This window comes from Giraffa tippelskirchi, chromosome 6 (assembly GCF_054371585.1).
Source record: "Giraffa tippelskirchi isolate mGirTip1 chromosome 6, T2T-mGirTip1v1.2.pri, whole genome shotgun sequence".
NCBI classification, from domain to species: Eukaryota; Metazoa; Chordata; class Mammalia; order Artiodactyla; family Giraffidae; genus Giraffa; species Giraffa tippelskirchi.
Genome location: NC_137280.1, coordinates 85,873,369 through 85,885,360, shown reverse-complemented (window position 1 = coordinate 85,885,360; position 11,992 = coordinate 85,873,369). Strand labels below are relative to the sequence as shown.

At 42.6% G+C, this 11,992-nt stretch overlaps 1 protein-coding gene across 1 annotated transcript; it reads left to right on the top strand.

The window, feature by feature from the left end:
* Positions 1-5,236: 5,236 nt before the first annotated feature.
* Positions 5,237-6,184, top strand: LOC145511274 (olfactory receptor 10H1). Its single transcript, XM_081504226.1, has one exon. The coding sequence runs from the start codon at positions 5,237-5,239 to the stop codon at positions 6,182-6,184; it is 948 nt and encodes a 315-aa protein (XP_081360352.1).
* The last annotated feature ends 5,808 nt before the right edge of the window (positions 6,185-11,992 follow it).

The following is an 11,992-nucleotide window of genomic DNA, read 5'->3' as shown; positions in this document are numbered from 1 at the left end:
ATTCAGGATGGAGAGGCTCCAGTCATCCCCTCACCAAGGGTGTTAAGTATCAGGGAGATACCAGGGTGGATAGGTGCATTGATGGTAAGGAGTCAAGGATGAAAATAGGGAGGAAGCAGGTAGTTGAGGTGGGAAGGAGGATGCAGAGAGGGGAACAGAAACAGCTTCATGAGAAGAGAGAGGATGGGGGCAGACAGGTAAGGCAAGATGGAGACAACACACCAAACCTGTGGTTCTCCACCAGAGGTAATTACCTCCCCAGGGGACACTTGACAATGTGTGAGGATACTTCTGATTGTCACAACTGGGAGATGCTACTGGCATATAGAGAGTGACAGAGATGCTGCTCAATATCTTATAATGCACAGGACAGCCTCTAACCACAAAAAATTATCAGCTCCTAAAGTCCCTGTTTCATTGGAAAAGACCTTGATGTTGGGAAAGATTGAGGGCAGAAGGAGAAGAGGATGACAGAGGATGAGATGTTGGATGGCATCACTGACTCAATGGACATGAGTTTGAGTAAACTCCGGGAGTTGTGATGGACAGGTAGGCCTGGCATGCGGCAGTCCATGGGGTCGCAAAGAGTCGGACATGACTGAGTGACTGAACTGAACTGAACTGAAAGTTCCTGATGCTAAAGTTGGAAAACCCTGCTGCCATGATATGTGTAGATAGGGTTTGGCCATAGTCAGGTTTGACCCCTGAGTTCTGGGTGGGGACTGGCCCCTCTGTGAGTTCCTCCAAGTGCCACATAGCCAGGTCACACTCCTTCTCTGGGGCTGTTCAGTTTAATTGCAGAGAAGCCACTAGTGTTCTTCTGGTAGGTCAATGACTAGGGCCTTCAGTCCACTTCTTTGCAATACTGAACCTACACCCATTGTGGGTCCAAGGCTTCTTATTTTACTTAAAAAATTAGGAGTCTCTACCTCTTAGAGTAGTTTTAGATTTGCAGAAAACTGAGCAGACAGTGAGCTTCCCAGATGGCTCAGTGGGTAAAGAATCCACCTGCAATGCAGGAAAAAATAGGAGATGTGGGCTCAATCCCTGCATTGGGAAGATTCCCTGGAGGAGGGCATGGCAACCCACTCTAGTATTCTTTTTTTTTTTTTTCCTTTTATATAGTACTTTTTTTTAAATTTAATAAATTTATTTATTTTAGTTGGGGGCTAATTACTTTACAATATTGTAGTGGTTTTTGCCATACATTGACATGAATCAGCCATGGGTTTACATATGTTCCCCAACCTGAACCCCCCTCCCACCTCCCTCCCCATCCCATCCCTCTGGGTCATCCCATTGCCCCAGCCCTGAGCATTTGTCTTATGCACTGAACCTGGAATGATGTTCTGTTTCACATATGATAATATACATGTTTCAATGTTATTCTCCCAGAATGTCCCACCCTCACCTTCTCCCTCAGAAGTCCTTAAGACTGTTCTATGCATCTGTGTCTCTTATTCTGTCTCGCATATAGGGTTATCGTTATCTTGCCTGGAGAATCCCCATAGACAGAGTAACCCGGCTACAGTCCATGGAAATCACAGAGTTGGGCACAAGTGAAGCAACTGAGCATGCACGCAAGAGCAGATAGTGCACAGGATTTCCACATACCCTCTCTCTCCCTGCCCTCAACTTCCCCTGTTATTAACATCCTGAATTAGTGAGTAACTGTGTTACAGTTGCTGAACCAATATTGACATATTATTATAACCAAATCCAACAGTTTACATTAGAGTTCACTGTTGGTGCTGTACAGCCTACAAGTTTTGACAAATGCCCTGTATCATGTATGCAATATATAGTATCTATTATACAGAACTGTTTCGCCCCCTTAAAAACTCCCTTGAGTTTCATCTATTTGTCTCTTCTCTTCCGCTGAGTCCTTGACAAGCACCAATCTTTTTACTGTCTCCATAGTTTTGCCTTTTCCCAGAATGAAGAAGTACCAAACTTAGCTGAGTTCTGCATCCCCATCATCTGAGAAGGTATATATGCATCCCTGGGCCACATTCCCAGGACATGGTGAGCTCTAGTCTCCCCGTAGTTCCCATCTTCCTTTTATATGTGTATGATTTTTGTGATCTAATTGATATGGAGGAGAATGTGTGAATAGCCTGGTATGGTGAAGCTAACATTTCTCTGGTCCTGAATGTGGCTCTGACATTCACTAACAGCCACCAGTAAGTGGTGAATGTAACAGAGAGGTTAGGAAAAGATAGGCTTTGGGGTCATTCAGATGCAGGTTCATATCCTGGCTCCCCCACTCAGGAGCCATGGTCTCTTGGACAAGTGACGTGTCCTCTACGGATGCAGCTGCCAGTTCTGTAAAACAGGGATCATAGCAGGGATCTCACAATATTGAAGAACAAATTTAATAAGAACTGCATGAGCATAGGAACCACATCCAATTAAGGACAACTGTTCTCATCAAGAGTTCAAAATCCAATGCCAGAGATAGTTGTGTATCCAGCATGGTACATTATAGTGAAAATCATGACGACGTTAGAAATGAGGACTTTTAAACTCATTCTGGAGTAGTTGTTTGGAAAGTACACAGGAATGAGTGACTAAATCTGCTTTGAAAAGAGACGTCCAGAAAGACTGTACAGAGTAGGTAACATTGATGCAAAAGAACAACGGTTTTCTGGTTGGAGAGACCAAGATCTGGGTAGAAGGAGCAGCTAAGTAAATACAATTGTACTCTCTAGATCATTGGTTTTCAACTGGGAGTGATTTTGCCCCCCCCCCAAATGGGGACATTGAAAGTGAAATTCTCTCGGTCATGTCTAACTCTTTGAGACCCCATGGACTGTAGCCTACCAGGCTTCTCTGTCCATGAAATTCTTCAGGCAAGAGTACTGGAGTGGGTTGCCATTCCCTTCTCCAGGGGATCTTCCTGACTCAGGGATTGAACCCAGGTTTCCTGCTTTACAGGTATATTCTTTACTGTTTGAGCCAGCAGTAAAGTTCACATTGGCAATATCAAATAATGACACTTTTGGTAGTTACTACAGAGCATAGATTATTGGCATTCAGATGGTAGAGGCCAGGGATGCTGCTAAACACCATATAGTGCACAGGATGGCCCCCACCTCATAACAAGGAATAATTTGTCATAAAATACTGAGAAAACTTGCACTAGACATTTGAAAATCTGGCGGCTTGTAAGCAGACCCCACTTGATCCTGGTCTCACCCATTCAACCTCTTCTTGGAGGCTTTTGTTTCCAAGTCATCCACTTTGATTTGCCCCTCTAGGATCTCAGGGTATCAGGGCCAAGTGAGGCTTCTGGGGACCTCCAGGCAGGTGCCGACTCAGAGGAGACAGAGAAAGGCAATTGACTCCAAAGAAGTGAGGCCAAAAACTCTGGAGACCAATGATGTTGGGGAATGAAACCTCCAGTCCCCAAAGTGTATGGTTCCACTTCGTGTACTCATTATTAACCTGCCAGGGTTTGATCTAGGACCTGAGCCCACCTAAGAGGGTATTTCCTACTCCTCTCCTCCCATTTTTCATGTGTTGTGGTAAAATACATGTAATGTACAACTTACCATTTTAGACATACTACAGCATACAATTCAGTGGCATCAAGTACATTCACGATGTTGTATGAACACCATCTGTCTAGTTCCAGAATCTTCTCAGCACACCCAAAGGAAATCCTATACCCACTAGGAGTCCTCCCTCTTCTCACCTTCCTCCAGTTCCTGGAAGCCAGTGCTATGCTTTAAATGCCTACATGAACTTTCGTAGCAGAACTATTCACAAGAGGGGAAAAGTGGAAACAACTGACATGTCCATCAATGAGGTGACTGAATAAACAAAATGTGATGTCCATAAGAAAATATTGTTTGACCATAAAAAGGAATGAAGTTCTGACAATGCTACAAGTGGATGAACCTCAAAAACATCATGCTGAGTGGAAAAAAAAAAAAAAACAGACCTCAAAGGTCACACAGTGTATGATTCCATTTACATGAAATGTCAGGCAAGGCAAATTTATAGAAACAGAAAGCAGATTAGTGGTTCACTGCGATTTAAACTTGAAAATGCCTTTTAAAAAATTACTCAAAAATAGTTGCTATTTATAAAGGCACATTGAAATCTCATTAAATTGAAGTTATTTACTGAGTACACTGTCATTGTGCATGTGTGCTCAGTTATGTCCAACTCTTTGTGAGCCCATGGACTGTAGCCTGCTAGGCTCCTCTGTCCATGGGATTTTCCAAGCAAGAATCTTGGAGTGGGTTGCCATTTCCTTCTTCAGGGGATCTTCCTGATGCAGGGATTGAACCTGTGTCTCCTACACTGGAGGCGAATTCTTTACCACTGAGTCACCAGGTAGGTTATTTACTGAGCATAGACCATATACATTTGTTTACTGAGTGTATTGAGCTAATTATCGTAAGTAGTACCTACTGTTTTCCAGGTCACTACAGAAGAATAACATATTTAGTTCCCACAAAGAATCTTAGAGGCAGGTGGAGAGAAATGGAGGTACAAAGAGGTGAAGTAAATTGCTCAAGCTTACACGGTGGGCAGAGCAGGGACTCAAACTCCCAGACTCTTTCATTGCTTTCCTCGATGGCTATGTTGCATTGCCTCAGTAGGTACAGACGTACCTCATGGGCTCTGGAAAACAATGAGAACATTATTCCTACACAGTCTCTTACTTCAGATTCCTTGCACGGATAACTCCAGAGGAAGAATCTGATTGATTCATGTTAAGTTAGAGATGCACACTGGCCCAAAGTGGTGTAGACATGGGGTAGGTAGGTCTTCTGGTATCTGAAACTTTGAGAAGCACAAAATTTATCAGAAAGGAGGAGGTGGACAATGGCTGCAAACTCTAGTGAAGGAACATTTATATTTTTTGGAGGTAACCAGAGGAAGAGAGGGATATAGTCTTTGGAGACAGTCAGCCATGGGTTCAAGTCTTTTAATCTGCTATTTTGACAGCTTCACCTTGAACAAGATGCTTAGCCTCTCTGAACCAAATATTCACAGTGCTTATGCTTCAAATGATCAGAATGGTTGATAAAAACAACATCTCCCCCACTATGTTGATAAGAGGATTACATCATAGGAGGCACAGAGTAGGAACTTAGCCGGTGTCATCTGTCATTTGTCAGGAGCAGCCCCTTGGACAGAGTCAGGAATGATGGAAGCTAATGATCTTGTCCATCCAGTAGCTAACCTCTTCATGTCACACTTCACTTCAGGAACAGCCCCCATGCAAGGAGCCAACTTCTCAGCAGTAACTGAATTCATCCTCATTGGCTTTTCCACCTTCCCCCACCTTCAGCTGATGTTCTTCCTGCTCTTCCTGCTGATGTACCTGTTCACGCTGCTGGGGAACCTGCTCATCATGGCCACCATCTGGAGGGAGCACAGCCTCCACACCCCCATGTACCTCTTCCTGTGTGCCCTCTCCATCTCCGAGATCCTATACACCTTTGCCATCATCCCACGCATGCTGGCCGACCTGGTCTCCACTGACAGATCCATCTCCTTCACGGCCTGTGCCAGCCAGATGTTCTTCTCCTTCACATTTGGCTTCACCCACTCCTTCCTGCTCACGGTCATGGGGTATGACCGCTACGTGGCCATCTGCCATCCCCTGCACTACAACGTGCTCATGAGCCCCCAAGGCTGTGCTTGCCTGGTGGTCTGGTCCTGGGCTGGAGGCTCAGTCATGGGGTTGGTGGTGACATCTGCCATTTTCCAACTCATCTTTTGTGGACCCAATGAAGTCCACCATTTTGCTTGTCATGTGCCCCCACTATTGAAGTTGGCCTGTGGAACTGAAGTGCAAGTAGTGGCCAAGGGTGTGGGACTGGTATGCATCACGGCTTTGCTGGCCTGCTGTCTCCTCATCCTCCTGTCTTATGCCTTCATCGTGGCCGCCATCTTGAGGATCCCTTCAACCGAGGGCCGGCACAAAGCCTTCTCCACGTGTGCGTCCCACCTCACTGTGGTGGTCGTGCACTATGGCTTTGCCTCTGTCATCTACCTCAAACCCAAGAGTCCCCAGTCTCTGGAAGGAGACACGCTGATGGGCATCACCTACACGGTCCTCACTCCCTTCCTGAGCCCCATCATCTTCAGTCTCAGGAACAAGGAGCTGAAGATTGCCATGAAGAAGACCTTCCTCAGAAAGCTCTACCCTGAAAAAATATGATTATCTGGGAAGAGTTCCTTGGAAATAGCTAAATTGGGTTACCAGATGCTACCACCAGAGGTGACACCCTGCAAGCATGTAATAACCTACATCTGTCTGATGCTTTATGGTTTACAAGGACCCTTATTGGCAACACACAAATGTTTGCAAAATGGTTCAACAGCCCCATGAATGTATTCAGGGTGGAAAGATGTATGAAATGATAACATGCATGAAGTCAGATTCATTGATTTCCTATCTGTTGCAGGACATTTGGCCAGGTAGCATTAAACCGGAAATCTCTTTTTCTCTTGCCAGAAACTAGGATAGGCTAATTACTTCCATCACCATAAACCCACATTGCAAAGAGAAATGGATGAGGCCATGCCTTTACTTTCTACTAGGTGGCAACACGGCTTCCTTTGTGGCTCAGCTGATAAAGAATCCTCCTTCAATGCGAAAGACCTGGGGTCAATCCCTGGATTGAGAAGATCCCTGGAGAAGGGAAAGGCTACCCACTCCAGTATTCTGGCCTGGAGAATTCCATGGGACTGTATAGTCCATGGGGTCGCAAAGAGTCGGACATGACTGAGCGATTTTCACTTTTCAGGCAGCATCAGGTAACTACAACTCAACTTTTGTGAGGCTACAGAAGACTAAGTCAGATTACAGCAGAGGAGTGCAAAGCACCCTAAATTTCAGCATTGCACAACCTGTAATAAACAAATTCAGGAAAAGTTGAGGACATCTCCAAGTTTCAAGTGTGAATCTTGAGCAGCTACAGAGAGAGAAGTCTCTTTAGTTAGGTCAAGGAAAGAAGTCCCTCAGTGAGAAAGCACCTGCTGTGCTAGAAAGTACCTGGAGAATCCCCATGGACAGAGGAGCCTGGCAAGATACAGTCCATAGGGTCGCAAAGAGTCAGACACAACTGAAGCGACTTAGCATACTTCATAGTACCTATAATTTGTTGAAAATATGTACATTCAAGAGAATGACAAATATTGTATGATTTCCCTTATAAGTGGAATTGTAAAAAGGTACTCATAAAAATAGAAAGTTGAATGGCGGTTATCAGGGGCGGAGGGGAGGGAGAATTGGGGCAATGTTGTTTAAGGGCACAAATTTGTGACCAGTTGATCAACCAGAAGATCAACAAGATCTTGTGGATCAAAGATGCAGCATTGTGAGTATAGACAATAATACTGTATTATCAAGCTCAAAGTTGCTAAGAGATTAGATCTTCATTGTCATTCCCCCAAAAGATATGATAACTATGTGACATGACAGAAGTGTTAGCTAACGCTGCAGTGGTAATCATAATGCACTATACAAATGTATGCATGTATATAGTCTAAACTTACACACTGCTATATGTCAATTACATCTCAATTTTAAAAGTCCCTTGACATCAGCCCAGCTAGCTCAGTCGGTAGAGCATGAGGCTCTTAATGCTGGAGAGGGTGCGGAGAAAAAGGAACCCTCTTACACTGTTGGTGGGAATGCAAATTGGTACAGCCACTATGGAGAACAGTGTGGAGATTCCTTAAAAAACTGGAAATAGAACAGCCATACAGCCCAGCAATCCCACTGCTGGGCATACACACTGAGGAAACCAGAATTGAAAGAGACATGTGTACCCCAATGTTCATCGCAGCACTGTTTACAATAGATAGGGCATGGAAGCAACCTAGATGTCCGTCAGCAGATGAATGGATAAGAAAGCTGTGGTACATAAACAGAATGGAATATTATTCAGCTATTAAAAAGAACGCATTTGAGTCAGTTCTAATGAGGTGGATGAAACTGGAGCCTATTATACAGAGTGAAGTAAGTCAGAAAGAAAAACACCAATACAGTGTATTATTGCATATATATGGAATTTAGAAAGATGGTAACAATGACCCTATATGCGAGATAGCAAAAGAGACACAGATGTAAAGAACAGACTTTTGGATTCTGTGGGAGAAGGCGAGAGTGGGATGATTTGAGAGAATAGCATTGAAACATGTATATTACCATATGTGAAATAGATTGCCAGTCCAGGTTCAATGCATGAGACAGGGTGCTCAAGGCTGGTGCACTGGGATGACCCTGAGCAACGGGATGAGAAGCGAGGTGGGAGGGGACTTCAGGATGGGGGGCACATGTATACCCATGGCTGATTCATGTCAATGTATGGCAAGAACCACTACAATATTGTTAAGTAGTTCAGTTCAGTTCAGTCACTCAGTCGTGTCCGACTCTTTCTGATCCCATGAACCACAGCATGCCAGGCCTCCCTGTCCATCACCAACTCCCGGAGTCCACCCAAACCCATGTCTATCAAGTCGATGATGCCATCCGGCCATTTCATCCTCTGTCATCCCCTTCTCCTCCTGTCTTCAATCTTTCCCAGGATCAGGGTCTTTTCAAATGAGTCAGCTCTTCGCATCAGGTGGCCAAAGTATTGCAGTTTCAGCTTCAACATCAGTCCTTCCAATGAACACCCAGGATTGATCTCCTTTACGATGGACTGGTTGGATCTCCTTGCAGTCCAAGGGACTCTCAAGAGTCTTCTCCAACACCGCAGTTCAAAAGCATCAATTCTTCGACACTCGGCTTTCTCTACAGTCCAACTCTCACATCCATACATGACCACTGGAAAAACCATAGCCTTGACTAGACGGACCTTTGTTGACAAAGTAATGTCTCTGCTTTTTAATATGCTGTCTAGGCTGGTCATAACTTTCCTTCCAAGGAGTAAGCGTCTTTTAATTTCATGGCTGCAGTCACCATCTGCCATGATTTTGGAGCTCAGAAAAATAAAGTCAGCCACTGCTTCCACTGTTTGTCCATCTGTCTGCCATGAAGTGATGGGACCGGATGCCAGGATCTTAGTTTTCTGAATGTTGAGCTTTAAGCCAACTTTTTCACACTCCACTTTCACTTTCATCAAGAGTAAAGTAATTAGCTTCCAATTAAAATAAATAAATTAATAATAAAAAGAAAATAATTATTTTAAGGTATATAATAATGAAATACAAACGTATCAAAAACTTGTGGGATGCAACTAAAGTGGTATACAAGGAAAAATTAATAGTTTTATGAAAAGATCAATGGTTTGGAAGATTCAACATTGCTAAGAGGTCAGTCTTTCTCTAATTGATCTTTAGAGTGCATGCAATTCTCATCAGAATACTAGTCAATTTTTTTTTTCATGAAAAATGACAATCTGAACAAAGGACCAAGAATCCAGATACAAACCCACATATATACAGCCACCTGACATGTTAGAATTCACTGGAGGCAAGAGGAAAGGAGTTGATCTTTTAAATACATGATCCTGGATCCAGACAACTGGATATTCATATGAAGAAAATGATATACCTTGTATATATAAAAATTAATTGGAAACCAATGAAGACCAAATGTGAAAGCTAAAATAATCAAGTTTCTAGAAGAAAGCACAGCAGAATGTGTTCATCACTCTGAGAAAGCAAGGGATTCTTAAACAAGACACAAAATACATTAACTACTAGGGGAAAAATCAGAAAATCTACTTCATTAAAATTAAGAACTTTTGATGACAAAAGACAGCATTAAGGTAATAAAAATGCAAGTCCCAAACTGTGCAAGCATTTGTATCCAAATTATATAAATCAATAAGAAAAAACAAACAAGTTTAATATTGGGCAAAACCTAACAGACACGTCACAAAAGAGGATATCAAAATGGGCAATAAACACATGAAGAGGAAATCAACCTCATTAGTGATTAAGGAAACACAAATTAAAGCCTAATGAAATGCAGCTACATCTCGATCAAAATGATGGAAATTAAAATAAATAATGATAGCAAGTGTTAACCCTGGCAGCTAGAGAAACTCTTACATTGCTGGTGTAAACTGGTAAAACTACTTCAGGAAAATGTTTGGCATTACCTATGAAAGCTAAATCTGTGACAGCTATTTTCCTGTATATATATCTGAATATGTTCCAAAAGTAGTAAATGCTTATGCCCACCAAAAGACATATAAAGAACAACCACAGGACTTCGTTCATAATAAATCAAAAAGAGAAACAACATGCATTTCTAACAACTGTTATTTTCATACAATAGAATGTAACACTGTAATGAAAAACATAAACCACTGATAACTATAACAACACACATCAACATACTGCATAAATAACACTGGATGTAGGAAGTCAGACACAGAAGTACATAGCATGATTCCTTTTATATCAAGTTTAGAAACATGCAAAATGACCTAGGTGTTAGAAGTTAGAAGGTGTTAGAAGTGAGAGTAGTGACTACTCTTGGAAAGGCATTCTGACTAGGGAGGGACATGCAGGAGCTTGCTGGAGCGCTGCTTCTGGACTGTATATAGTGGTCAATATTCACTAATTTTTCACTTAAGATTTGTGTTCCTTTCTATAAGTCATACATGTATTAAACTGTTTTATAATGCAAAAAAAAGTCCCTTGACAAATTTATAGCATTTCAGAACAGCATTAGAAATTATGCATTCAAAATAGCAATTTATAATAGACACTCTTTAATGGTGATGCAGTTTTATACAACAATAAATGTAATTAAGATGTATGAGTAATAATAAAATTAGCGTGTTAAAAAATTATGTTTATTCACGTATAAGTTGAATAGTAAACTGTACATCATTGCCCTAAACTTGAATTCAGTCTTTCTCTATAATTTGAGTAGTAAGAAAATTACATGTTACCACAAAGTGGGAAGAAGTGGAAAAAATTTCAGTCAGACTGAGGATACCAGAGCGTCCTCCTTTACATAATATACTGCATGCTTCACATTACCCTTCCAATACATTATTTTATTACAGTCTCACAATTGGATATCAGAGCAGATAAATTCACGTCTACTCCACTTGACAGAGGGGAATGTGTTAGTCACTCAGTCGACCCCCAACACGGGGATTGAACCCAGGTCTTCTGCATTGCAGGCAGATTCTTTACTGTCTGAGCCACCAGGGAAATTGAACTGTTGCATGATTCATCCAAGATCACACAAGTTAGAAGAGCCAGCCTTCCCCTGTAGGTCTTCTCTGATTTCCGTGGCTCTCCACTCAAAGCATCACACATCATTTTCACACAATGGGTTTTGTGGGTCCCCCATCCAAGGGGCCAGAGGGTTCCCAGGTGGTACTAATCGTAAAGAACCTGCCTGCCAATGCAGGAGATGTAAGAGATGAAGGTTTGACCCCTGGGTCAGGAAGATCCCCTGCAGGAGGGCATGGCAACCTACTCCAGCATTCTTGCCTGGAAAATTTCATGGACAGAGGAGCCTGGCAGGCTACAGTCCATGGGATCTCAAAGAGTCAGACATGACTGACAGACTAAGCACAGCACATTGCTATATGTCCTTAGGCAGATCACTGCCCTTCTTTGAGCCTGAAAGTCGCTCACTTGTGTCCGACTCTTTGTGACTCCATGGACTATACACTCCAATTGGACTATATACTCCAATTAGACTATACAGTCCAATTCTCCAGGCAAGAATACTGGAGTGTGTAGCCTTTCCCTTCTTCAGGGGAATCTTCCCAACCTGGGGATCGAACCCAGGTCCCCTGCATTGCAGGTAGATTCTTTACCAGCTGAACCACAAAGGAAGCCCTCTTTGAGCCTAATCTTGAATAATAAAAAGCACCTTCCTTCTAAGACAGTTATGAGACTGAAGTAAGACGATGATTGTGAAGGCCTTATAATGGTGCCAGGCACATAGATATACTCCATAAAGAGTAGTTGAGATGATATTATAATTTCAAGTTTTGTTTAATGAGCCTAGAAACAGAGAGAGTGTTGGTTGAGGGATTGT

What these genes read in the sequence shown, in the direction of transcription:
- LOC145511274 (XM_081504226.1), top strand. Translation starts at nt 5,237, where the DNA reads ATGCAAGGAGCCAACTTCTCAGCAGTAACTGAATTCATCCTCATTGGC.